Source organism: Trachypithecus francoisi, unplaced genomic scaffold (genome assembly GCF_009764315.1).
Source record: "Trachypithecus francoisi isolate TF-2019V2 unplaced genomic scaffold, Tfra_2.0 Lachesis_group5, whole genome shotgun sequence".
Taxonomy (NCBI): domain Eukaryota; kingdom Metazoa; phylum Chordata; class Mammalia; order Primates; family Cercopithecidae; genus Trachypithecus; species Trachypithecus francoisi.
This window is the reverse complement of record NW_022681470.1, coordinates 139,781,772-139,809,157: the sequence shown is the minus strand read 5'-3', so window position 1 is coordinate 139,809,157 and position 27,386 is coordinate 139,781,772. Positions and strand designations below refer to the sequence as shown.

The 27,386-nt window shown below is 52.5% G+C and overlaps 1 protein-coding gene across 4 annotated transcripts in view; it reads right to left on the bottom strand.

Moving 5' to 3' along the window:
- Positions 1 to 3,954: 3,954 nt before the first annotated feature.
- Positions 3,955 to 27,386, bottom strand: part of DNMT1 (DNA methyltransferase 1) — a 61,854-nt gene continuing 38,422 nt past the window's right edge. For 3 of the 4 annotated variants that reach the window (XM_033200335.1, XM_033200337.1, XM_033200338.1), the window contains 23 exons: positions 27,238 to 27,330; positions 26,283 to 26,434; positions 25,964 to 26,151; positions 25,671 to 25,857; positions 22,526 to 22,623; positions 22,174 to 22,321; positions 20,629 to 20,744; positions 20,216 to 20,420; positions 19,620 to 19,753; positions 17,440 to 17,613; positions 14,848 to 15,069; positions 12,619 to 12,811; positions 11,712 to 11,796; positions 11,387 to 11,515; positions 10,653 to 10,935; positions 10,284 to 10,425; positions 9,050 to 9,216; positions 8,456 to 8,633; positions 7,694 to 7,898; positions 6,688 to 6,854; positions 6,300 to 6,416; positions 4,801 to 4,891; positions 3,955 to 4,311 (listed from right to left, as the gene is read on the bottom strand). In XM_033200335.1, the coding sequence (XP_033056226.1) occupies positions 4,277 to 4,311; positions 4,801 to 4,891; positions 6,300 to 6,416; positions 6,688 to 6,854; positions 7,694 to 7,898; positions 8,456 to 8,633; positions 9,050 to 9,216; positions 10,284 to 10,425; positions 10,653 to 10,935; positions 11,387 to 11,515; positions 11,712 to 11,796; positions 12,619 to 12,811; positions 14,848 to 15,069; positions 17,440 to 17,613; positions 19,620 to 19,753; positions 20,216 to 20,420; positions 20,629 to 20,744; positions 22,174 to 22,321; positions 22,526 to 22,623; positions 25,671 to 25,857; positions 25,964 to 26,151; positions 26,283 to 26,434; positions 27,238 to 27,330 (3,509 nt within the window). In that variant the 3' untranslated portion in view covers positions 3,955 to 4,276. The remainder of the gene's footprint in view (positions 4,312 to 4,800; positions 4,892 to 6,299; positions 6,417 to 6,687; positions 6,855 to 7,693; positions 7,899 to 8,455; positions 8,634 to 9,049; positions 9,217 to 10,283; positions 10,426 to 10,652; positions 10,936 to 11,386; positions 11,516 to 11,711; positions 11,797 to 12,618; positions 12,812 to 14,847; positions 15,070 to 17,439; positions 17,614 to 19,619; positions 19,754 to 20,215; positions 20,421 to 20,628; positions 20,745 to 22,173; positions 22,322 to 22,525; positions 22,624 to 25,670; positions 25,858 to 25,963; positions 26,152 to 26,282; positions 26,435 to 27,237; positions 27,331 to 27,386) is intronic. The other variant, XM_033200336.1, reaches the window with a different exon arrangement.

Sequence of the window (27,386 nt, the reverse complement as noted above, 5' to 3'; positions counted from 1 at the left end):
TCTCACTTTGTCGCCCAGGCTGGAGTGTAGTGGCGTGATCGTGGCTCACTGCAGCCACTGCCTCCCAGGTTCAAGCGATTCTGCCTCAATCTACCGAGTAGCTGGGATTACAGGCATGTACCACCATGCCTGGTTGATTTTTGTATTTATACTAGAGATGGGGTTTTGCCCTATTGGCCAGGGTGGTCTTGAACTCCTGACCTCAGGTGATCCACCTGCCTGGGCCTCCCAAAGTGCTGGAATTACAGGCGTGAGCCAACGCGCCTGGCCCAAAGCAGTTTATTTTTGAGACAAGGTCTCAGTGTGTTACCCAGGCTGGAGTGCAATGGCACAATCTCGGTTGCAGTGAGCCGAGATTGCTACTGCAAAATCCACCTCCTGGGCTCAAGCGATTCTCCTGCTTCATTCTCCTGAGTAACTGGGACTACAGGCACATGCCACCATGTCCCACTAAGTTTTGTATAGGCAGTCTTAATAGACACTACCATAGGGCGCGGTGGCTCATGCCTGTAATCCCAGCACTTTTGGAGGCCAGGGTGGGTGGATCACCTGAGGTCAGGAGTTCAAGACCAGCCTGGCCAACATGGTGAAACCCCGTCTCTACTAAAATATGAAAATTAGCTGGGCGTGGTGGTAGGCGCCTGTAATCTCAGCTACTCGGGAGGCTGAGGCAGGAGAATCACTGGAACCCAGGAGGCGGAGGTTGCAGTGAGCTAAGATCATGCCATTGCATTCCAGCCTGGACAACAAGACCAAAACTCTATCTCATTAAAAAAAAAAAAAAGACACTATTGGCTGGGTATGGTGGCACATACCTATAATCTAGCACTTTAGGAGGCCAAGCGGGAGGATCGCTTGAGGCCAGGAGTTTGAGACCAGCCTGGGCAATATAGTGAGACTGCATCTCTACAAAAGCAAAAATTAGGCCTGGTGTGGTGGCTCACGCCTGTAATCCTGACACTTTGGGAGGCTGAGGTGGGCTGATCACTTGAGATCACTTGAGGTCATGGGCAACATGGGGAAACCCTGTCTCTACCAAAAATACAAAAATTAGCTAGGCACATGCCTGTAATCCCAGCTACTTGGGAGGCTGGGGCAGGAGGATCCATGAACCTGGGAGGTAGAGGCTGCAGTGAGCTGAGATTGCACCATTGCACTCCAGCCTGGGCAACAAGAGTGAAACTCCATCTTAAAAAAACAAACAAAAAATTAGCCACATGTGATGATATACTCCTGTAGTCCCAGTTACATGGAAGCAGGGGATCACTTGAACCCAGGAGGTGGAGGTTGCCACGCGCCGAGATCAGGCCACTGCACTCCAGCCTAGGTGACAGACCGAGATCCTGTCTCAGAAAAACAGAAAATAAAAGATCATAGGTACATGGGCAAAATGCATAGTGTGACCTTGTGAGAAAACAAGGATTCGGTTGTCTTGATCAAGGTGCCTCGGAATCCAGAAAAAGAAAACTCATTATACTCATTATATACTTTAAAATGATTTTTTTAAGCTTAAAATAGCAGCAGAAAGTATATTTTAAAAAAATCTCGGATGGGGGAACTTTACCATATGTCAGGCTGAGCTGTTGTACTTTGCTGTGTGCATTTGCTATCAGTCTTATTCAAAAAATAAGCTGAGATTCCCATTTTTAGTCCTTACAAAAGTGATTCATGTGTTAAAATGGGAACGTCAGAAATGTGGAAGAAGATACATGTTTAAGATCTCTTGGTGGAGGGAGGGAAGGCATTTCTAAATAGGCTACAAAGGCCGGGTGTGGTGGCTTATGCTTGTAATGCCAGCATTTTGGGAGGCCAAGGCAGGAGGATCACTTGAGGTCAGGAGTTCAAGACCAGCCTGGCCAACATGGTGAAACCCTGTCTCTACTAAATTAACAAAAATTAGTCGGATGTGGTGGCAGGCGCCTGTAATCCCAGCTACTCAATCCCCGCTACTTGGGAGGCTAAGGAAGGAGGGTTAAACCCGGGAGGCGGAGGTTGCAGTGAGCCGAGATCATGCCACTGCACTCTAGCCTGGGCGACAGAGTGAGAATCCATCTCAAAAATAAACAGGCTACAAAAAACTAAGAGTGACAAATAGAAATAAATTGACTTCCTAAAACTGGGAGGTCTCTGTATGTATGGCACAGACATGAGCCAGGATGACTGAGCTGGGGCAGTCATCCCAAATGCCCAGGGATCTCCCAGCAAAGACAGTCATGTGGCCACCACAGAGAAGGGGTACATCCAGTGGCCACTGGACACACAGAAGTGTTATGTCACTATTAAAAAATGCTGGCTGGCCGGGCGCGGTGGCTCAAGCCTGTAATCCCAGCACTTTGGGAGGCCAAGACGGGCGGATCACAAGGTCAGGAGATCGAGACCATCCTGGCTAACATGGTGAAACCCCGTCTCTACTAAAAATACAAAAAAAAAAAAAAAATTGCCGGGCGAGGTGGCGGGCGCCTGTAGTCCCAGCTACTCGGGAGGCTGAGGCAGGAGAATGGCGTAAACCCAGGAGGCGGAGCTTGCAGTGAGCTGAGATCTGGCCACTGCACTCCAGCCTGGGTGGCAGAGCGAGACTCCGTCTCAAAAAAAAAAAAAAAAAAAAAAAAATGCTGGCCAGGCACAGTGGCTCATACCTACAATCACAGCACTTTGGGAGGCTGAGGCAGGCGGATCACCTAAGGTCAGGAGTTTGAGATCACCCTGACCAACATGGAGAAACCCTATCTCTACCAAAAATATAAAATTAGCTGGGTGTGGTGGCACACGCCTGTAACCCCAGCTACTTGAGAGGCTGAGGCAGGAGAATCATGAACCCGGGAGGCAGAGGTTGCAGTGAGCAGAGATCGTGCCACCGCACTCCAGCCTAGGTAACAAGAACGAAACTATCTCAAAAAAAAAAAGCTGCCGGGCACGCTGGCTCACGCCTGTAATCCCAGCACTTTGGGAGGCCGAGGCGGGAGGATCACAAGGTCAGGAGATCGAGACCATCCTGGCTAACACGGTGAAACCCCATCTCTACTGAAAATACAAAAAAATTAGCCGGGTGTGGTGGTGGGCGCCTGTAGTCCCAGCTACTCGGGAAGCTGAGGCAGGAGAATGGCGTGAACCCAGGAGGCGGAGCTTGCAGTGAGCCAAGATCACGCCACTGCACTCCAGCCTGGGCGACAGAGCGAGACTGTCTCCAAAAAAAAAAAGCTAATGGGAGGCTGGGTGCAGTGGGTCACACTTGTAACACAGCACTTTAGGAGGCCCACGTGGGTGGATCATATCAGGATTTCAAGAACAGTCTGGCCAACATGGTGAAACATCATCTCATCATCTCTACTAAAAATACAAAAATTAGCTGGGCGTGGTGATGGGCGCCTGCAATCCCAGCTACTCGGGAGGCTGAGGCAAGACAATTTCTTGAATCCAGGAGGCAGAGGTTATGCTGAACCAAGACTGCCCCACTACACTACAGTCTGAGCAACAGAGCAAGACCCTGTCTCAAAAAAAAAAAAAAAAAAAACCTTTGAAAAGAAAAAACCCCAACTAAAGAAGGGGTTTTGCTTCGGGATAGGGAGGCCGGAGCTCCAAGGGCAGCTCAGTGGTGACTTCTCTCTCCTTGTTCCACCAGTCGCTGCACAGAGCTCTGCCTCATGGTCACAGGATAGCTGCTCTACTGCCAGGCATCACAACCTACTCCAGACCAAAGAAGGGCTACCAGCCATGGGGAAGGCTAGCCAAGACTTCCTTTAAAAGGCTTTCCTGGAAGCTACACTAGCAAGTTCCATTTGCATGTCATGGGGATCAACTCATGTGACTCAGTTCTGAACAAACAGACACACGGAGTGTCTAGCTTCAAACATGTGCTAGCTTCAAACTCCATGTGGGTCGCCTTCAGTGTGGGGGAGCTTGTTCCTGTCTGGCCTCAGCCAGAAGCCCCGTGTAAATCACGAGTCCCCACCCAGGGTGGTTTATAGGAGAGATTTATTTGAAGAAATATTACAACATATAAAAACTACATAAAGTCTTAATTTCCACTCATACAGTGGTAGATTTGATATAATGCATAATAAAAAACTTTTAAAATCCAGAATGCACAAAGTACTGCACAATTTGATCACTAAATCATTAGTTGATAAGCGAACCTCACACAACAGCTTCATGTCAGCCAAGGCCACAAACACCATGTACCACACATGTGAACGGACAGATTGACATGTTAAAAACACAACATCAGTGCATGTTGGGGATTCCTGGTGCCAGAAACAGGGGTGACGGGAGGGCAGAACTAGTCCTTAGCAGCTTCCTCCTCCTTTATTTTAGCTGAAGGGAAATAAAAGGAAAAGTCACTCTGGGGAACACGCACGGTATCACGCTACATGACAGGGGAGTAACAGACATGGACCATCAGGAAATGTTAACGTACTGATGTAACAGCGGACCCAATAAGCGGCAGAGTGCTAAGGGAACATTCATGGAGACTGAACACTCCTCAAACGATCCCGGGGGTTCTAGACCCAGAGGCTCGAGTGAACAGCTGAGGCAGGTGCCTGCTAAGCCAGACTCACTGAACAGGAGTGAGGGAAATGGCCCCAGGGCCAGCCCAGCAGCCAACCTGACCAAAGGCCTGCTGTGTGCAGCACGCCTGCTCTAAGCACTCGACACGTGCAACTCAATCCTCACAGCAGCCCCTTCAGAAAGATGGGTGACCCACACGAGTCCCAGAGCCCAGAGTGGTGGCTGGCAGCTGCCCCTGCATGTACCCCCAGAGGGCAGTCGGCCCCAGAAGAAGCCCACCCCACCCCACCATACCTGAGGCACTCTCTCGGGCTTTGGCCAACATACAGAGCTTGATCTCCAAGCCAATGGCTTTGGCCAGGGGCGGTGGCACAGCGTTGCCCACCTGCGGGAGGGGAGAAGGGCAATGCCTGATGTGGATGGCCAGGCCCGAGGCCCGGGGTCAGATGTACTGCCAGCCCCTGCTCAGATGCAGGACAACCTGGGCACTGCGCCCCTTGGGGAGGGGTTCTGGTCCTGCTCACATGGGCCCAAAGCCCTTCCACCACAAGGTCCTCGGATCCTCCAACTGGCCCATCGTCCCACCCCACAGCCATAGTTCACTGGGCCTTTGAAGAGCTTCGGAAAGACTTGAGACAAAGACACATGGGGCTGGGCGTGGTGGCTCATGCCTGTAATCCCAGCACTTTGGGAAGCTAAGGCAGGTGGATTAGTTGAGGCCAGGAGTTCAAGACCAGCCTGGCCAATATGGCGAAACCTTGTCTACTAAAAGTACAAAAACTAGCCAGCCATGGTGGCACATGTCTGGAATCCCAGCTACTCGGGAGGCTGAGACAGCAGAATCGCTTGAACTCGGGAGGTGGAGGTTGCAGTGAGCAGAGATGATGTCACTGCACTCCAGCCTGGGCAACAGAGTGAGATTCTGTCTCAGGAAAAAAAAAAAAGACAAATGGGCTACCTAGACACGTTTCGCTCCCAGCTAAGAGTGGCTGCTTCCCTGGCCGGCACGGAGGCGCATGCCTATAATCCCAGCACTTTGGGAGGCCGAGGCAGGCGGATCACCTGAGGTCAAGAGTTCAGGACCAGCCTGGCCAACATGGTGAAACCCCGTCTCTACTAAAAATATAAAAATTAGCCGGGTGTGTTGGCACACAACTGTAATCCCAGCTACTTGGGAGTCTGAGGCAGGAGAATCACTTGAAACCAGGGGCGTGTAGGTTGTGGTGAGCTGAGATCACGCCACTTCACTCCAGCGTGGGCGAAAGAGCAAAGCTTCATCTTAAAAAAAAAAAAAAATTGGCTGCTTCCTGAGAACCAGATTCGGCGGGAGGGGCGAAACGTGGTTTTCACAAGAACCCTGGACACTGGTTTTTAAGCTATGCACGTGCCCTGTGTTGATGAAAATATACTTAACTAAGATTAACTCATAGACTAACTCGTTAAGTCAACCTGACACCTGAGAAGCAGGTAGGAATTAAGGTGCTAGTTCATTTGAACCTACAGCGAGTGAGCTGTCGCCACCGTGGGTTTTAGCCTGCTCCCTTAGTGTGACGGACTGTCCTTCTGGCTCAATCTCTGACTCAAAGACAAACAGTAAGGAACCAGCGTAGGGATACAGCCTGACTCGGATGTCTCAGCCCCGTCCCTCCTGTGGGCCATCGTCCTACTGCGAGTGCTGGGGCTACCCGGCAGCCAGCAGGTGTCAGAAGTGACTGTGCTGGCCCCAGTCCCACCCAGTGACAGGCACAGAAGCCTCCTTCCTGTCCAGACCCAGTGGGTGCCGCCCCACTGACCTGCCGGTGCTTGTCCAGGATGTTGCCGAAGAGCCGGTAGGTGTCGGGGAAGCCCTGGGAGCGGGCGCACTCCCGCACGCTCACCACGCGGTGCTGCTCGGGGTGGAGCACACGGCCCTGGGGCAAGAGGCGCAGCAGGTGAGGGTAGTAGCACCCAGGCCAGGTCACCGTGGGGGACAGGGAGGGAAATAGCAACCTGGCAACGTCCGGCCGTGGCCTTGGCCTACGAGCCTGTCCCATGGACACGGAGGGGGCAGGAGACAGAAGAGGCCAGGTGCCTGGGGTCCTGGGGTGCTGTCCTCCAGTTGGCTAAGCCCACACCTCCACCCAGTTGGGCCTCCAAGTACAGGGCCTGACTCAGGCCCTTGGACACCCCCTCCCCACCTACCTGCTTGCCCATGGGCTCGGGGTTGGTGACGGTTGTGCTGAAGAAGCCGTCCCACTCGAGCCTTCCATAGAGGCCAGCCCAGTGGTTGTGCCGGTTCCCGGTGTGGGGCAGGCACCAGGGGATGAGGGTGTTGAACTGCCTGGCTGCGGGGTCGCAGGCTTTGCCGGCTGGAAGAGAGGACAGTGATGAGGCTGCAGTTACGGGATGGGGTATAGGCTTTGGACGGGGGACAGTGGCTCCTAAGAGCTTTGGGAGGCAGAGATGGTACCTCCTGTGCAAGGGGACCCCTGGGGTGGAGCAGCCAACAATCCTTGTTCTCTGGGCACTGTTTTTGTTATTATTACTATATATATTTTTTGAGACAGAGTCTGGCTCTGTTGCCCAGGCTGGAGTGCAATGGCATGATCTTGGCTCACTGCAACCTCTGCCTATGGGGTTCAAGCGATTCTCCTGCCTCAGCCTCCCAAAAAGCTGGGATTACAGGTGTGTGATACCATGCCCAGCTAATTTGTGTAATTTTAGTAAACACAGGGTTTCACCATGTTGGGCCAGGCTGATCTCGAGCTCCTGACCTCAAGTGATCTGCCTGCCTCGGCCTCCCGAAGTGCTGGGATTACAGAGGTTGAGCCACTGTGCCTGACCTGTTTCATTTATTTTATTATTTTATTTTATCCATTCATTCATTCATTCATTCATTCATTCTTTTTAGAGACAGGGTCTCACTCTCTCCCCCAGGCTGGAGTGCAAAGGCACAATCACAGCTCTCTACAGCCTCAACCTCCCAGGCTCAAGTGATCCTCCCGCCTTAAAGTGCTTCCCAAAGTGCTGATATTACAGGTGTGGCCACCAACCCAGCCTGCTTTTACTAGTTAACATGGTCAGCAGCTACCTTCTCTGGGACACCCAGGCTTGGTGTGTCTGTGCCCTGCCCTGGCCTCCAGGTTCACAGGTCAAAGCCCCAGGGCTCTGCTTCCTCCCCCTCAGCCCATCGGGAACCACGACCTACATGCCCCACCTTCCACGCAGGAGCAGACCCCACGGAGGGCCCCAGAGCTGCTGCGGCCATTCTTCCTGTCATGGTGGGTATACCGCAGCTTCCTGGCCATGGTGCCGTCCGAGAGCCGCACCTCGATGTTCGGCAGATCGCGCCAGTCTGAGCCGGGGGCCAAGGGGATGTGCCGCATGCGGGCAGCCACCAATGCACTCATGTCCTGAAAGAGTGTGGGGGACCCAGCTGTCACCTTGTGTAAGCAGCATCTGAGCATCCATGGTGGGCTGGGTGCTGGGAACACCATGGTGACCAGGAAGCCCCCTGGAGCTCATGCCCATCGGGAAAGAGACAGTCGGGGATGTTGCACTTGGCTCAAGGCCATGGCAGAGACCTGAGGCAGCGCAGGGGTAGAACAGCGTGGGAATCTAAGCTGAGTCTTTAGGGTGGAGGAAGGGGAGTAGTGCCAGGGGATGGTGAAAGGGCTGGTCTTGGCATCCTGGGAAAACATGCAGGAAGAGGCAGCGAGGGGGGAAGGCAGTGGTGGGTGGGCAGTGGCTTGACACCATTCCAGACCGAGTCAGAGTCCAGGAGTGCGGGAGCTCTGACACTTCCCATGACCGTGGGAGAGAGGCCAGGGGTCACGCAAGGGCTGAGGACTCAGGAGGAGGAGCCTGGGATCAGATTCCATGTCCCCCTTGAGCCTTGGGCAGGCTCTGACTGTTCCCATGAGGCTGCTAGGCTGGGCCTCGAGAAGGAGCTGCTGTCGAGTGCCGTTACCTTACAGATGTGGTCCCTGAGGATGGGCTGGTACTGTGCGCCCCGGAGCTGCCTCTGGAACCAGGACTGAGGCTCCCCGTTGTAGGAGATCTCCAGTGCTGAAGCTCCATTCCGCACCTCTGGCAGGTCGGACATTGTGTCTCGCACCGTGATGGTCCGGAAAGGACCTGAGCTCAACCTGCAACAGAGCAGGAGGTCGACACCTCTGGGCATACACGCAGCAGCTGTCCCCTCGTCACAGGTGCCGCCCCCTGCCTGCTCACATAGCCTTCGCCAGAGGTCACAGCACACTGCCTAAGGTCACATGAGTGGCAGTGTGCCTGGATGCCATCTGGAAGAGGGGACGGGGTTATGGCGTGGACTTTGTGGATGACCATAGCCAAGCATGCGGCCAGCCGCTCTACATGCACTATCTACTAGGGAAGCAGATGACACAGGGTCAGAATTGGAGAAGGGGGGTGGCAGAACACCGTGTGGCAGGATGGATGCCGTACCATCCTCTCCTCCCTAAACCTTACCAGGGAGCACTCACAGGCCCTATGAGCTACTGAGGCCCACTCGGCAGTGTGTGGAGGAGTGACCGGTGCCACCTACCTGGTTATATTGCTCACGAACTTCTTGTCGTCCACCACCACACTCAGCTGGCAGGCCCGGGGCGCAAACACGTGCAGCGGCTCCGGGAACAGGGGAAGTTTCTCTCCAGGGGCTGCGGCCAGGATGATGGCCCGCCTCCGCGTCTGGGCCACGCCGTACTGACCAGCCTGTAGGGGAGAAGGACGGACATCCCCACCATCAGTGGGACACTCCCAACTGGACTGGCCAGACCCAGGCCTGGGGTCAGCAGCCTGACTCAGGAGCGGCTGGCCGATGCGGAGGGCACTTGCAGAATCCCCAGTCACCCCAGCAGGCATGCTCCTGGTCAGAGGAGGTTGGAGCAGATAAAGAACAAAAGCAGCTGAGCCCAGGGGACAACTACTGGGGAAGGTGGGAGCGAACCTTGCGGGCAAGTCCAGCCAGCTCTGAAAGCACTGCAAGGGCCCCGAGGTCTTAGCACTCAGGGAAAACAACATTGGAGAGCAGGAGCCCTGCCACTTCCCTAATGGCTGTGGTTACAAGGACAGAGAACGTGGCTGTGACAAGTCTTGCCTGCTGAGCCTGAGTCACCCTGAGGCTGAACTAGGGGACCAGGTAGCCAAGTGCTTGCCCACTTAGGCAGACATCCTGTGCTAGCATCTGAATAGCTGCTTCATTTTTAGTTATACCCTCAATTGCTGAGCTGATACAGAGGATGGGGGATGCTTTTCAGATAAGGCCTGGGCCCCACAGACCATGTCCACCCCTGTCCCTGCAGACACAGCCACCTGGAGTGCAACCCTCGGCCATCTGTCGGGGTTTGTATGTGCAGTTACCCAGAGCAAAACTGTCTTTTAACCCGATCGAACAGCAGCTGCCTACATCTGTCTCTGCACACCTCACTTCTCCTCCCTCATGCAGACTCAACCGCTCCGCGGTGCTCCGTGGTGGGCTGCTCACCCTTCCCCATCGAGGGAAAGGAACCGGGAGCTACCTGGTGAGAAGCCCCTGGTAGCCAGCCCTCCCTGGCATGTTCGAGAACACAGCTCAAGAGATGCTAGAGGTGGACTTGCTGGGGGCCGGCTGAGCATGCATCTCCCCTGACCCCGCCAGTGGGACAGAGCACCACGCCAGCCTCTGCCGCCTGGATGGCAGGCCTGTGCCATTGAACCCTGCTTTCAGTAAGGGACGGTTGGCTGCTGGCCAGGTCATGTGCTGGCCACATCCATCTGCCCGCCCCGGCCCCGGGGCCCACCTGCAGCACGCCGAAGGTGCACTGATAGCCCATGCGGACCAGGCAGCGGAGGGTGAGCTTCAGGACCATGGAACGCTTGAAGGAGACAAAGTTCCTGACATTCTCCAGGAGGAAGAACCGGGGCCGGTAGTAGTCGCAGTAGCTGTAGGGGCAGGAGAGACTGCAGGAGTCACCTCCACAGACAGAGGGGAGGAACGACCCACTGTGCCGGAAGCCCCTTGTGAATGTTATCAAAGTCTCTCCCTACTGAAAGCTGAGCTGTGAGTTTCCAGGGGGCAGAAGCCTCAGTGCAGGGTGAAAATGACCACTGCTGACACGCAGCACAGCCCCAGGCCATCTGTCAACACTGGGGGACTTCTACCTGTTTACCTGAGGAAGGAGACCACCAACGAGTTTTTGAACTTGGAGTAGGTACGTGAGTTGAAGCGGTTCATGCCACTGAAGCCCTGGCAGGGTGGGCCACCGCACAGCATCTCCACGTCTCCCTTCTGGGGCAGCCGCTGGCCGCGGGAGTTGGTGGTCTCCCCGGCCATGACCAGCTTCAGCAGTATGTTGCAGTCCTCTGTGAACACTGTGGAGCCGGGGTTGTTCAGTCGGAACGCCTGGGCCGCAGGGTCCCACATCTCGATGGCCCACAGCGTGTCAGAGATGCCTGGCGGATCAAGGTCAAAGCCATGCTTTCAACTCTCCAGAAGGAGATTTTTTTTTTTTTTTTTGAGACGGAGTCTCGCTCTGTCACCCAGGCTGGAGTGCAGTGGCGTGATCTCGGCTCACTGCAAGCCTCCCAGGTTCAAGTGATTCTCCCACCTCAGCCTCCCGAGAAGCTGGGACATTGCAGGTGCCCGCCACCACGCCCGGCTAATTTTTGTATTCTTATTAGAGACAGGGTTTCACCATGTTGGTCAGGATGATCTCGAACTCCTGACCTCGTGATCCTCCCACCTGGGCCTCCCAAAGTGCTGGGATTACAGGCGTGCGCCACCGTGCCTGGCCTTGGAAGGAGATTGAGTCAGGAAGGTGATCGGGGTTGGAAGTTGTCCCAGGTAGCACCTGCCCAGTCTGGACTCACCAGGTGTTCAGAGATGGAGCCTACAGGCACTCACCTGCTTGGTGGAATCCCTCCGACAACCCCCCGCAGCCAGAAAACACGTCCAGGGTCCGCAGCTTGGGCAGCTTGATCTCCATCTCTGGCTCACTAGGCTCACAGGCTTGGGACTTGGGCTTGCCCTTCCCTGGGGGAGAGAGGCCAGAGGCTAAACCTGATCCTCAGAGTCCAAGTCCCACCTTGCTCTCAAGCGCCTTGTTAATTCAGGCAGTCTCGCTGTCCCAGAGTTGGTAACACCAGAGGTAGTTTTACACTGAGGGATTCACAGGCAGCCTCCAAGTTACAGAAGAATGACTTGAAAAGAAACTCATACAATGATGTACCTTTTCCCTTGCCCTTCCCTTTGTTTCCAGGGCTCCGGGCATGGTTGGGAGGATCTTCAAAGCTTTTACTCTTCGCATTATAGGCCTGAAAAGGAGAGAACTGCAATCGTTTGGTTCTCTAACACAGACTAGTAAGAAGGCAATTTCATAGCCACTTAATTTCTCCCTCAGTGGGGCATGGTCAGTTAGCCACCAGTAAGAGTAGTGTGACTTTGCCACAATGGAAACTTAAAACAATCCATCTTATTAATACTAACATTTGATCTGGCTGACACTGAAATGCCTATTGGAGTGCACTTGGGAATACTCATTCTAGAACAGGAAAAAGTGCTATACGGAATCTGCTGTCCAATTGAGCTACCCTCATCCAAGCCTGGGAAAACGTGGATGTATCGTTTTAAGATAACAACAAGGAAAGGCTAAGCCCCAACAATTTACAAGCCATGAGCTTGATCAGCTGACTAGTGGGCCCTCTCCATAACCAGGGCCACCTGCACGGGCATGTGGGCTGGGCCTGGACGTGGGCGCCTGGACCAAGGGACCCAGAAGCAGGGGTACCTTCTCCAACTCATACTAAGACACCAGTCAGGCTGGTGGAGGCTGCCTCACGGTCCTCAACATTCAGTTGCACCAAGACACTAAAACGTTATGTTCTCTAATGACGTGCTTTTTAAAAACCAGGAGTGTTAAACTCCGGAACTACTTGAATCTCATACAACTTGTGCTCCGGAGAACCCTGCCCAGACCCCCGTAAAGCTCCTGCAGAACAGCTTCACGTCAGCCAACCACCCACTTCTTACAAAAGCTGAAACCCTGCAGCCAAGCCGCCTTGTGCATAACCCGACATCAGACTCCTTCTGGACAACTTTGACCCCGAAGCCTTCCCTCTAGCAAGCAGGGGCACCACCTCGAGGAAGTAGAAGCGGTTGGGGCCGCCCATGGAGTACACCTGGACGCACTCAGGCAGGTCCTCCCCATACTCCACGGTGCAGCGGCCCTGCACGGCCTTGAAGTCCACCACAGCCTCCTCGTCGCTCCAGTAGAGCAGGTTGATGTCTGCGTGGTAGCTCGCCGGGGTGGACTTGTGGGTGTTCTCAGGCCTGCGAGCGGGAGAGGCCTCATTAGGAGCTCTCCTTTGTGGTGAGCTGATGCCGAATTAAATAGCACCATGTTCCTAGGGTGCTCAGGGAACTGCTGGGTAAAGACCTCCCCTCGGTAGGCAACCACCAGATAAAGACACCCCCAGTTAGGGAGACCAGGTAAAGATCCCCTGAGTTAGGGAACCGCAGGGTAAGGAACCCCTGCCAGTTAGGGAACCGCAGGGTAAAGATATCCCCTCCCCACACTGGGGCACTGCAAGGTAGACTCCCCCCATTTAGGGAACCACAGGGTAAAGACCCACCCCTAGTTAGGGAACAGCAGGGTAAAGACCCCCCCCTAGTTAGGGAATCACAGGGTAAAGACCCACCCCCAGTTAGGGAACCGCAGGGTAAAGACCCCCCCCCCATTAGGGAACCACAGGGTAAAGACCCCCCCCAGTTAGGGAACCGCAGGGTAAAGACCCCCCACCCCCAGTTAGGGAACTGCAGGGTAAAGACCCCCCCCAGTTAGGGAATCGTAGGGTAAAGATATCCCCTCCCCACATTAGGGAACTGCAAGGTAGACTCCCCCACAATTAGGGAACCGCCGGATAATGACCCCCCGCAGTTAGGGAACCACAGGGTAAAGGCCCCCTCAGGGAATCATAGGGTAAAGACCCCTTCCCCCCATATTTAGGGAACCGCAGGTAAAGATATCCCCTCCCCACATGAGAGAACTGTAAGGTAGACTCGCCCCCAATTAGGGAACTGCCAGGTAAAGACACCCCAACCGTTAGGTCAGGCTGGCTGCTTGCTCTGCACGCCTGGCCCTGCCCTGCCGTGGCCACACCTGCCGGTAGCAGCCTCTCCAGAGTGTGTTTCTCTCATCTGTACCACTTAGAACCCTTATTTCCTGTTACTACAAAGGCTTCAGGAAATCTTTGATCTATGTTAGCTAAGAGGTGAGGCAAGTGTATACCTTCCTGTACAGGCTAGTTTCAGGTTAATGCCTAATCACCACCAGTTACTCGGGTCTTAGAAAAAGAAAACGTGGGCCAGGCGCAGTGGCTCAAGCCTGTAATCCCAGCACTTTGGGAGGCTGAGACGGGCGGATCACGAGGTCAGGAGATCGAGACCATCCTGGCTAACATGGTGAAACCCCATCTCTACTAAAAATACAAAAAACTAGCCGGGCGCGGTGGCGGGCGCCTGTAGTCCCCGCTACTTGGGAGGCTGAGGCAGGAGAATGGTGGGAACCCGGGAGGCGGAGCTTGCAGTAAGCTGAGATCTGGCCACTGCACTCCAGCCTGGGCGACAGAGTGAGACTCCGTCTCAAAAAAAAAAAAAAAAAAAAAGAAAGAAATAAAGAAAAAGAAAACGTAATAGGCCAAAAGCTTAGGAAAGAGAAAAAATCCTAGAGACAGAAAGGAGGACCTGGGAACAGGTCGGGACAGTAGGACAGAACCTGGAGAGTCATAGATGGAGCTCTGGGGTGTGGGTGCCCAGACACTCTACCCTTTTTTTTCTTTTGAGACGGGGTTTGGCTGTCACCCAGGCCAGAGTGCAGTGGTGGGATCATGGCTCACTGCAGCCTCAAATTCCTGGGTTTGAGTGATCCTTCCAGCCTCAGCCTCCCAAGTACCTGGGACTACAGGTTTGTGCCACCACGCCCAGCTAGTCTTTTTTTTTTTTTTTGGTAGGGCCAGGGTCTCACTACATTTCCTCAGGCTGGTCTTGAACTCCTGGACTCAAGTGATCTTCCTGCCTCAGCCTCCCAAAGTGCTAGGATTAGAGGCGTGAGCTACAGCGCCCAGCCAGCTTAAGGATTTCTTTTGGAAAAAGGGCTCTACAACATTAAAATAAAGACCTAAAAGTGCGGGCTGGGAACTAGAATTCTAGTCATTATCAATGCCCACTGATAATCAGAAATACTTGGAAAAACAGCTAACTCAACCTAACTCTTAGAACAACTGTGGGTGCTATGTCACAACCCTGTTTCAGGCAGAGCCTTCTAGAAGAGTCTGCGGCCTCGTGGAAGAATAGAGGCCTCCACTGACCTATAGAACTTGTTGACCCGGATCTTGATGTCAGTCTCGTTGGGCCTGCCGTTGCTCTTCTTGGGACAGAAGATCTCTTTGATCCGGCCAATTCGGTAGGGCTCAGGGGCATCCAGGTTGCTGCCTTTGATGTAGTCGGAGTATTTTCGGTAGTGCTCTGGGTACAGGTCCTCATCCACAGGTTCCTTCCGTGGGCGTTTCACAGGACTGGACAGCTTGATGCTGCAGAGAAGCACCCACTTAGCATCAATGAACCTTCCATCTTGCAGTGGTCAGTCAGGCATGACTGACCTGTGACAATAGCCATTTAAAGTCAAACACCCGATGAATTAAGGTAGGTGTGTACCTTAAGAAATGATTTAGGCTGGGCATTGTGGCTCACGCCTGTAATCCCAGCACTTTGGGAGATAGAGGCAGGTGGACCACAAGGTCAGAAGTTCGAGACCAGCCTGGCCAACATAGTGAAACCCTGTCTCTACTAAAAATACAAAAATTGGCTGGGCACAGTGGTACACGCCTGTAATTCCAGCTACTCAGGAGGCTGAGGCAGGAGAATTGCTTGAACCCAGGAGGCAGAGGTTGCAGTGAGCTGACATTGTGCCACTGCACTGAAGCCTGGGTGACAGAGCGAGACTCCATCTTGAAGAATAAAAAAATATTTAGCTGGAGATTCAGTCTCACGGTTTGAAGCATGCATTTACCCTCTGTGCATTACTGACTATGGTGGTGGCCAACACTGCTCCAATACCCCAGGCTCCTGCCTCCCGACCACTTGGCATCTTGTGTTTCCTGGCATGTGACATGAGCAGAAGTGACCTAAGAGCATGTCACTGCCTGGGGAATGTCCTGTGTGCTTTCCCTTGGGCTCAGAGACTGGCAACCCAGCTGCTGGGCTTCTGACTCCAGCAGCCCAGATATCCAAGGGACACAACAGGCGGAGTTCTCTGCTGGCCTGTGATGGGCACCTCGTGTGAGCAAGACAGTGGCTACTGTGGTTTTTGTTGAGACACTTTCACTCTGTCACCCAGGTTAGAGTGCAGTGGCATGATCTTGGCTCACTGCAACTCCTCCTCCCGGGTTCAAGCGATTCTCGTGCCTCGGCCTCCCAAGTAGCTGGGATTACAGGCACCCGCCACCACACCCAGCTAACCCTGGCTAATTTATTTTTAGTAGAGACAGGTATGTTGGCCGGGCTGGTCTTGAACTCCTGACAGGCATGAGCCACCATGCCCAGTCCAGTTTCTGTGGTTTTAAGTCACTGTGATTTGGGGTTGTTGCTATGATACAACCTACGCTACCCTAAGGCTCTGATCTAGAAGAGACACTGGAGAAGGCCAATCTAAGGCGACACGGGGGCCTGGGGCAATGGGAATGAGGTCTGACTAGTGTGGAAAAGCTGTTCTTTGGAGAGGGCCTGCCGTTAGGGAAGGCGGCTGCCATGTTCTCCCCACTAGGCCTCCCAGGAGTCTGACGGGCCCCAAAGGCACCTCTGTGCTGAGTCTCCCACTCTGCCAGGAGCACCTGGCAGAAAATACTACAGGTAGGTGTCCCCTTCCAATCAAGGACAACCAGAGGGGGTAATGCACCCTAACTGTGCCAAAGCTGGAGGGACCCTATTTCTCCAGGTCTCATAATTCACACTAACTGAACTAAGGTAAGGGAGCTGGGGCTCTAGGGAAATGGAACTGTGAGCTGGGAAAGCATCTGGAAAATGTGGGCTCTGATTCCAACCACGCACTTATTCTTAGCAAAAACACAGAATGCATCAGTGTGGAAACGATCTGTGGCTTTAGGTTTTTCCTGGAAGAGCCTCGATCCTCCAACACAGATAAGTCATCTGATGTAATTCCCTCTTACCAAGAAGTAACTCATGTTCATTAAGCCTTTACTTTAAGCCAGGTACTGTATGGAGCACTTTCAACTCACTCAACCCTTTGAGCCCCAGCAGCCAAGATCCCACTCTCCCAGTTCACAGCAGGGGACGGAGAGTAGGTGTCCTTGGGCAGAGGCAGAACTGGGGAGGGCCCCCAGCTGTCCCTTGCACTTTAGCCATTAAGTTCTTTTTTGCTTTTTTTTATTTTGAGACGGAGTCACACTCTGTCGCCCAGGCTAGAGTGCAATGGCATGATCTTGGCTCACTGCAACCTCTGCCTCCCAGGTTCAAGTGATTCTCCTGTCTCTGCCTCCCGAGTAGCTGGGACTACAGGTGTGCACCACCACACCCGGCTAATTTTTGTATTTTTAGTAGAGACGAGGTTTCACCATGTTAGCCAGGCTGGTCTCGGACTCCTGACCTCAGATGATTCCCCGCTGCCTCAGCCTCCCAAAGCGCTGGGATTACAGGTGTGAGAAATCACACCCAGCCAAACCAGTGAGTTCTGACTTTTACAGTCAGCTTTGCTCTGAAATAGCATCGCGGTCAGTCTACACTCCATGCTTTATGTTGTCTATTTGCCACCTATGCCAACATGATGGCTGGGATAACAGCTGGTGCGGAGGGGTTGGGGATGTCTGTGAGGAGGGGGACACTACAAAGCCAGCCTGGCTCGGCCTGGAGCACCCTGGCCCCAGCTGCTCCGAGGGGGCACTCACTTGAACGTGAAGGCCTCAGGGGGCAGGTACACGCCATCACCGACTCGGTACTGGATGCCGTTCTTGGTGGCTGAGTAGTAGAGGACCCGGCTGTCCAGGTCCTCGAGCTGCTCCAGGACCCTGGGGATTTCTTTTTGCCTCATCTCAGCCAGACGGGCACAGCTCGCACAGAACCTGAAGGAAACAAAGGGACAGAAGCGTAAGGCCCTGAGGTGGCCAGTGGTGGCTGCAGCAGCTACTGCCAGCTTAATCCAGAGACTCTGGCGACCAAGAGAAAACATTTGCAGATGCTAGAAGGAAGGAAGTGGCTTTCTTGTGCTTTGTGTTCACATTCTGAAGGCACTTATTTGAGACCAAAGCCCAGAGAGAATATAGCAAGAAAATCAAGTCACTTTTGAGTCATTGATACAAAAACCCTAAGATATCAATGAACAGAGTCTAGAGTATGGTTAAGGACACACCAGCAAGAGTCCCGAGCAGCTCGGTGAGGAACTTAATCCAGCAGAGACTCTTACTGTTCTCTCTATAAAGGCTCAACAGGTATTTGAGGAAATTCAACATTATTCTTGACTAGTAAGCCCTTAAAGGAGACCTGAAGACAGCCTTAAAAATAGAGATCAAGGCTCAGCATGGTGGCTCATGTCTGTAATCCCAGCCCTTTGGGAGGCCAAGGCAGGAGGATCGCTTGAGTCCAGAAGTTTGAGACTAGCCTGGTCAACACAGTGAGACCCCGTTTCTACAAAAAAAATTTTTTTAAATTAACCAGGCAGGGTGGTGCATGCCTGCAGTCCCAGCTACTCAGGAGGCTGAGGCAGGAAGATCACTTAAGCCCAGCAGGTCGAGGCTGCAGTGAGTTGTGACCACACAACTGCACTCCAGCCTGGGTGACAGAGTGAGACCCTGTCTCAAATAAATAAATAAATAAGTGAGGTTGGGTGATAATAAATAAATAAATGGGGTTGGGTGATAATAAATAAATAAATGGGGTTGGGTGCGGTAGCTCATGCCTGTAATCCCAGCACTTTGCGAACCTGAAGGGAGCAGATCACCTAAGGTCAGGAGTTCCAGACCAGCCTGGCCAATATGGTGAAACCCTGTCTCTACTAAAAATACAAAAATTAGTCGGGCATGGTAGCAGGCGCCTGTAGTCTCAGCTACTTGGGAAGCTGAGGCAGGAGAACTGCTTGAACCCAGGAGGCAGAGGTTGTAATGAGCCGAGATCGTGCCACTGCACTCCAGCCTGGGTGACAAGAGTGAAACTCCATCTCGAAAAAATAAAAATAAAATAAATAAAAAATAAAATGAAAATAGAGATCAAGCCGAAGCCAGCATGAGACTTATAAGAGAAGCACAGATACCCCCAGGGGAGCCCTCTTGGCCTCCCTGGGTCTCCCTGGTTGCCACCTGCTCCTCTGGGGGTGCTGGCTGCTGCTTTTAGTTGAAAAAAGTGAGGTACGGAGGTTAAAAAGAAGGCATGGGGCATTGGACATTAACAAATAAAAGCTGGCCAGGCACGGTGGCTCATGCCTGTAATCCCAGCACTCTGGGAGGCCGAGGCGGGCGGATCACCTGAGGTTGGGAGTTCGAGACCAGCCTGACCAACATGGAGAAACCCCGTTTCTACTAAAAATCCAAAAAGTTAGCCAGGCATGGTGGCACATGCTTGTAGTCCCAGCTACTCGGGAGGCTGAGGCAGGAGAATCACGTGAACCCAGGAGGCGGCGGTTGCGGTGGGCCAAGATTGAGCCGTTGCACTCCAGCCTGGGCAACAAAAGTGAAACTCTGTCTCAAAAATAAAATAAAAAATAAAAGCTTCCCTCAAAGCAGTCACCCAGTTAGAAAAGAATCGAATAAAAGGTCTCATTTACAGGAGAAAATATCTAAGAAACAGCCAAACACATGCCAAAGCTGGGCACACACTGAAGAACACACGGGAAGTCTTGAAATGGGAAGATGAACCCTGTTCCTTACAAAGCCAATGCCAGGTCATCCACACACTTAAAGCAACTCCAGGCCATCTACACCCTTGAGCGTCATCCACAGTCAGGCTGGCCTTTGGTGAGCAAGAAACACAAACTGGGGGGCCACTGGGGAAAGCCAACCAGACGGAAGCACACGGGAAACAGGAGCGATGTGGGCTGAAAGTGCCTGTTGACCCCGAGCCTGGCCCCAGTGCTCACTTGAACTTGTTGTCCTCCGTTGGCTGGGTTTTTGGAGGGGACTCAAATCTCGCGTAGTCTTGATCGTACCACAGCTGGTAGAAGTAGGTCTTCCCGTCGTCCCCCTCCAGCAGGGACTCGGGATCCATGCCTCCCTTGGGAGATAAGAATGCGTGTCAGGCCAGGCGTGGTGGCTCATGCCTGTAATCCCAGCACTATGGGAGGCCAAGGCAGGTGGATCACCTGGCCTCCCAGGCTGGTCAGGAGTTCGAGACCAGCCTGGCCAACATGGTGAAACCCCGTGTCTACTAAAAATACAAAAAAAAATTAGCCAGGCGTGGTGGCGGGTGCCTATAATCCCAGCTACTCGGGAGACTGAGGCAGGAGAATCACTTGAACCTGGGACGCAGAGGTTGCAGTGAGCTGAGATCATGCCATTGCACTCCAGCCTGAGCAACAAGAGCGAAATTACGTCTCAAAAAAAACCCCCAAAAAACAAAAATACACACACACACACACACACACAAGATAATACAAATAAAAACAAAACAGAACACATGTCAGCAGTTGACCCTCCATGGCAAGGCAGGGGCTCGCGAGAGGCACCAGGCACTCACCTCCATGGCCCAGTTTTCGGATGGGGATTTGTAGATGACTTTCACTTTGCTGTGGATATATGAAAGCTGCATGTCCTCACATTCATCCACCAAGAACAACTCCAGAGGGTCCGACGTGGCCCCAAGGACTGTGTCTGTCCCAGCACAGAACCAGTGGGCGTGAAACATCTGCCCGTTGATGCTGTCCTCCCACAGCGCTGTGACCCTGGAATCAAGACGGGCATGGGGAGAAGTTCTGACCTGGCCAGCAGATAAGTTGGCCAGCAGATAAGTGACCGAGTCTGGGCAGCGGCACTCGTCCTTTTCGGTTTTCATCTAGGGCAAAAAGCTGCTGGTGCTATTTTGGCAAAACAGGCATCTCCTACTTGATGAGAAAGGACGTGCAGAAGTCAAGCAAAAAGAAAGATGCAAACCTTGCCAGATACAGTGGTTTTGAGGAATCATCTGGAATAACAGAGACACAGTCCCCAACTTCCAGGGTTTCCGCATCAATGCACACCTTCTTATAGTAACTCTTCTTCCCGTCAGTCTGAAAATGACAGCATATGTTCAGGGAAGATCATTTTGAGGGTCTTTGCTGGCCTTGACCTGCATGGTTCTCTGTTACTTAATGTAAGACATGACTCCATTTCATCAAGAAGTCAATGAAGAGTTGCTGCTAAAGAGAACATCCTGTTCTACAAGGATTTCAATAATAAAAAAGAAGAGAACATCCACCTTCCTCGGCTGGAGGCTGTAGCCAAGGGAACTCGCGTCCCTCCCACTTCCGCTCTGCCACTTGGGTCCCAGGATTTGATTTTAACAGCATAGCCCCCAACACCTCACCATCGTCTGTAAGGCCACAGCCTGAACCCTGGCCCCTGTCCTGCCTGTCACCCCCTGGCTCAAGCCACTCCAGCTGCAGGGGCCTCCTTCCTTTTCTCCAACAAGGTAAGCTGACTGGCACCTCAGTGCAGCTCTCCCCCAGGTGTTCATGTGGCTAGGTCCTACCTGACCATCTCCATCTCAGCCCAGGTGTCACCTCTGCAAGGCCTCGTGGCCCCAGCCTCCTCCCAGCCCCTACCCTGCAGAGGTACTCATGCCATGAAGCAGTACCCATGTCTGTCCTCCTGCAGGGGCTCAGCCACGGCCCAGGCAGCCAACAGGTAGCAAGCCTCATGCTTAAGTGAACTGACTGCATCTTTATTTATGGACATCAGAGAAGCAACACAGAGGATACTCACTCCTTTCTCTCACACTGTGGTAAAGGAACTGACCCTCAGTGAAGCCGATGACCACAGAACAACTGGGAGGCCATCTGTTGGTGCCCCCAAAAGACCCACCCCACGCCAGAGGGGGCTGTGACGGCTCTCTTGAAAACAAGCTATGAGGGGCCAGGCGTGGTGGCTCCCGCCTGTAATCCCAGCACTTCGGGAGGCTGAGGTAGGTGGATCACTTGAGGCTAGGAGTTTGAGAATGGTCTGGGTAACATGATGAAACCTCGTCTCTACTAAAAACACAAAAAAAGTTAGCCTGGCCTGGTGGTGCATGCCTGTAATCTCAGCTACTCAGGAGGCTGGGGTAGGAGAATTGCTTGAACCTGGGAGGCAGAGGTTGCAGCGAGCTGAGATCATGTCACCACACTCCAGCCTGGGTGATAGAGCAAGACTCTGTCTCAAACAAAACAAAACAGAAAAACAAGCTATGAGGGCTCACCTGTCTGACGCCCCTAGAACTGTTGTCAAATGCCCATTTTGGGACATTAGGAGAACTGAGCCTTGTGGCCACACAAAAATGCCTTGCTGGTACTGAGCCACAGAACATGGTCTCTTGGCCAGTCCTGCTCCTCTCAGGGGCAAACAGGCAGGTTTCTTGGTGCTGGGGCTCAGGTTGACCAATAGGTCAGGTTGGCAAGATACTAGGAGAACCTGCTTATCGGGAACATGGCAGTGAGCCGAACGAGGGGCTCCAAGGGTTACCTTGACAGCTTCTCCAACCCAAGAGATGCGATTCTTGTTCTGTTTCTTTTTCTTCCCCTGGTGCATTTTTTTGGGTGACGGCATCTCTGGGATGTTATCATCGACTTCCTCATCGTCATCTGCCTCCTTCATGGCCATATTGGGACACCTGCAATGTCACTGGTTATACCTAAGGCCCCTTTTCTAAGTAAGACCAACCGAGGCTGTTTTCGTCCTAACAGGGACAGGCCCTGAGACAATGCCTAACGAAGGAATCCTGGTGCTGTCCCACACACGCGGGCCCTTCTCCACAGTGCATCCGCCACCAGCTGGCAAGTCCTTTGCCACAGGAGGAGGACTCGACCGGACCTACCTCCGCTCTTGGCAAGCCTGCTTGCTCCGTCCACTGCCACCAAATTTAACCATGTCCTTGCAGGCTTTACATTTCCCACACTCAGGCTGCTGACACACCTAAAAAATGGTATTAAAAAGGCAAATCAGGGCCGGGCACAGTGGCTCATGCCTGTAATCCCAGCATTTCAGAAGGCCAAGGCAGGCAGATCACTTAAGGTCAGGAATTCCAGACCAGCCTGGCCAACGTGGTGAAACCCATCTCTACTAAAAATACAAAGATTAGCCAGGCCTGGTAGGGTGTGCCTGTAATCGTGGCTACTTGGGAGGCTGAGGCAGGAGAAATGCTTGAACCTGGGAGGTGGAGATTGCAGCGAGCCAAGATCACACCACTGCATTCCAATCTGGACAAGAGTGAAACTCCATCTCAAAGAAAAAAAAAAGGGGAAATCACACAGCCCTTAGTAACAATGAGACAAATGATGAATTAAGACTTTTAGGTCTCAAAAAATTAAAAAAAAAAAAACAAAAAAGGTGAATCGTGGCCGGGCACGGTGGCTCATGCCTGTAATCCCAGCACTTTGGGAGGCCAAGGTGGGCAGATCATGAGGTCAGGAGATTGAGACCATCCGCCAAGGTGGGTAGATCATGAGGTCAGGAGATTGAGACCATCCTGGCTAACATGGTGAAACCCCGTCTCTACTAAAAATACAAAAAAATTAGCTGAGCGTGGTGGCGGGTGCCTGTAGTCCCAGCTACTCGGGAGGCTGAGGCCGGAGAATGGCATGAATCCAGGAGGGAGAGCTTGCAGTGAGCCGAGGTCACGCCACTGCACTCCAGCCCGGGCGACTGGGCAAGATTCCGTCTCAAAAAAAGGTGAATCACACAGCCCTTAGTGACAATCAAACGGTGAATTAAGACTTTTAGGCTAGGCATGGCGGCTTATGCCTAAACCGGTATATTGGGAGGCTGAAGCAGATGTAGGTGGATCACTTGAGTCCAAGAGTTCAAGACCAGCCTGGGCAACATATTAAGACCCCCATCTCTACAAAAAATTAAAAATTCGCCAGGTGTGGTGACAAATTCCTGCAGTTCCAGCAACTCAGGATGCTAAGGAGGGAGGATTGCTTAAGTTCAGGCATTTAAGACCAGCCTAGGTAACATGGCAAAATGCCATCTACAATATGTTTTTTTTAAAATTAGTTGGGCATGGTGGCATATACCTGTGGTCCCAGCTACTTGGGAGGATCACTTGAGCCCAGGAGGTTGAGAATGTAGTGAGCTACAGTCATGCCACTGCACTCCAGACTGGGTGACAGAGCAAGACCCATCTCAACAACAACAACAACAAAAAACAAGAAGACTTTTAAAAACGTGCCTGTTTGGCCATGTGCAGTGCCTCATGCCTCTAATTCCAGCAGTTTGGGAGGCTGAGACAGGAGGACCACTTGAAGCCAGGAGTTTGAGACCAGGCAAGGCAACACAGCAGGACCCTGTCTCTACAAAAAAAAAAAAAAAAAAAAAAAAAAAAAAATTCAACCTTATTAGAAGTATGGTGAGAGAAAAAATTCCCTTCCCATTCTCCAGATGGGCAAAGGTTAAGAAGCCAGAGAGGTGGTGTGAGGAAACAAGAACGCACACTACTCAATAAGTTGATAGAACCATTTTGGAGAGCAATCTTCTAGATCAAACTTAAGAATACACACCCACAGCCTAGCAACGCTATTTCTTTTTTTTTTTTTTTTTTTTTTTGAGGCGGAGTCTCGCTCTGTCGCCCGGACTGGAGTGCATTGGCCGGATCTCAGCTCACTGCAAGCTCCGCCTCCCGGGTTTACGCCATTCTCCTGCCTCAGCCTCCCGAGTAGCTGGGACTACAGGCGCCCGCCACCTCACCCGGCTAGTTTTTGTATCTTTAGTAGAGACGGAGTTTCACCGTGTTAGCCAGGATGGTCTCGATCTCCTGACCTCGTGATCCGCCCGTCTCGGCCTCCCAAAGTGCTGGGATTACAGGCTTGAGCCACCGCGCCCGGCCAGCAACGCTATTTCTAAGCAGATACACTTACGAGAAGCTTTGCTCAAGGATGCTGCCTTATATTTATAATACTGAAGAGGTGCCTATCATTGAGAAGTTAGGATGTTCATTTAATGAAATACTACAGAATATTTAAAATGAAATAACTAGATCTATCTGTATCAACATATAACAAACAGCTGCATAAATAAAAACAAAAGATTTTAGGGCTAGGCACAGCGGCTCACACCTGTAATCCCAGCACTTTGGGAGGCCAACGTGGGCAGATCACTTGAGGTCAGGAATTCAAGACCAGCATGGCCAACATGGTGCAACCCCGTTTCTACCAAAAATACAAAAAAATTAGCTGGGTATGGTGGCAGGTGCCTATAATCCCAGCCACTTGGGAGGCTGAGGCAGAAGAACTGCTTGAACCCGGGAGGCGGAGGTTATGGTGAGCTGAGATCGTGCCACTGCACTCTAGCCTGGGTGACAGAGCGAGACTGTCTCAAAAAATTAAAAATTTTTTTAGAAATTATAAAACATTGGACACACGTGTGTTAACCAAGAAAAATTAAATAAAACCAAAGTAACAATGGTGACGACATGCAGGTTCCTGTTAAGGGATGCCAGCGGGGATCAAAGGCAAAGCCCTGAAGCCAGTGTTCATCCAAAAGAAAGTCAGGTAATATGTATTAAAATATACCTGGTCTTTGGGTCATAGGACTAGGAGGTTGGTTCCTCCTGAATGAAGTAAACATATATTTTCAAAACTCACAGAAAGGAAGGCCTCCTAAGGGCCTCAAATCTAAGTTGGACAAAGTGCCCACTTAGATGTGAATACTCCCTTAGCACTCCAACGGGGGCCTTCAGACAGTGAGACGCAGGCACAGCAGAGTCACCCAGAAGCCAGGTTCTCAGTTAAGGACTGTGGCATTATCAGCAAAGCACCCAAGCACGCCTCTGTGGACATCTGTCCTATTGATGTTCAATGAAGCAAGCAGGGTCCTCCCAGACCACTAACTAATTTCTGTCTCAGGGGTCACATTTGAGCAGCCAGAGTCTTAAGCCACAGAGAGAAAGATGGAGCAGTCCTCAGATCAGGCCAGAAGCTGGGCCACCTCAGGGGAGTGGGAGCCCACACAGGCGAGGTTACCTCGCACACGCCACATCGCCGGCGCTTAAAGGCGTTCTCTTTGTCTTCTCTGTCATCCTTTTCAATTTGCTCTGCAAAGAAAGTGTCGAAGATCTGGTAGACCAACTTGGTGGTGGTGGCTTTCGTGGGTCCCCTGTCCTTCTCCCTGGTAGAATGCCTGATGGTCTGCCGCCTCGCCTGGGCTCGCCTACGGGAGAGGGTCCAGCATCTCAGAGGACTGGGACAGAGGATTGGGACCATGCTCTAACCTCCCCAGTCTCCAGTCTTCACTCTCATCCCCGCCGCGTCCTTACCTCTGTCCCAGCGTGACCCCGGCCAGCTTGATCAGGTCCCGCATGCAGGGCGTCAGGAAGATGGGCTGCTCATCACTGTCCCCGGCCTCGTCATAACTCTCCACCTGCTCCACCACAAACTGCGCGTGTCGCAGGAGGGAGTCCTCCGTGAAGCGGTTCAAGTTGAGGCCAGAAGGAGGAACCGTGGTCTTGAAAGAGAACAAGTTTCTCTTATGCTTAAGCCAAACGGGCCTAAATCCAACTGAAGAACAGTGTCTGCTGGTTCTGAAGGCAAGTTTCCGGTGGGAATCCCAGATGCTGAGGCCCCTCGATCTCTTACCTCGATCTTGTTGATCAGGTCCTCGTAGGTCGAGTCGGAATTGCTCTGCAGGAACTCCACCACAATCTTGCTGATGTAGATCTTCTCCTGCATCAGCCCAAATATGGGCGCATACTCCGGGCTGGGATCCATCAGAATGTATTCGGCAAACGCTGGGGTGAACAGAGCAGGTGTGAAAAAGTGGTTGGAATCTGATGGCACCTACGGTGGCCACAGGGCAGGGAGGAGTCTACCAAACTCATCCAACAGTCTAAAAGTCATCCTGTACCCAAATGTCAGAAACACAGGGCACAACACACCATAGCTGGCTTGTTCTGAAGAAGCCTGTCTGAGTCAGCCAGAGCAGACAGCAAAGACTAGCTGAGTAGGCCTTCATTGAGCTATCTCTGGTTTTTGGAATTCAGTCTGGGTTTGTGTTGCAAGAGTAAGACCTGCTTTTTTTTTTTGGGCGGAGGAGAGGAGGAGGATGGAGTCTTGCTCCATTGCCCAGGCTGGAGTGCAGTGGCGTGACCTCGGCTCACTGCAACCTCTGCCTCCTGGGTTCACATGACTCTCCTGCCATAGCCTCCCACGTAGCTGGGATTACAGGTGTGCACCATCACACATGGCTATTTTTTGTGTTTTGGGTAGATGGGGTTTCACCATGTTGGCCAGGCTTAGCGAATTCCTGGCCTCAAGTGATCCCCCTACCTCAGCCTCCCAAAGTGCTGGGATTACAGGTGTGAGCCACCACATCCGGCCAAGACCTGCTCTTACAACTGGAGAGTCAGTTCCAGAGCTGGTCATAACTAACACAAGAGGCTACCCCAACTGAACCTGCTAAGGTTCCCACAGTCACATGGCCTTCTGCAAGCCTGCTGAGAATTCCCACCAGAGCCCCACCAGCCCCCAGGAAGGAGAACATGAAGGCCCCCTTTCAGACCCCCGGCCAGCCTATGATGGGCCACACACTTACAGGTGCTGAAGCCAATGAGGGCCTTTTCACCTCCATCAAAGCCAGTGATCCACCACTCATTTATGGGGCCAAGATTTTTGCCATTAACACCACCTAGAGCAGAAAAAGGAAAGGGACTAAGGGCTCTGACTCACATCCCAAACCCAGGA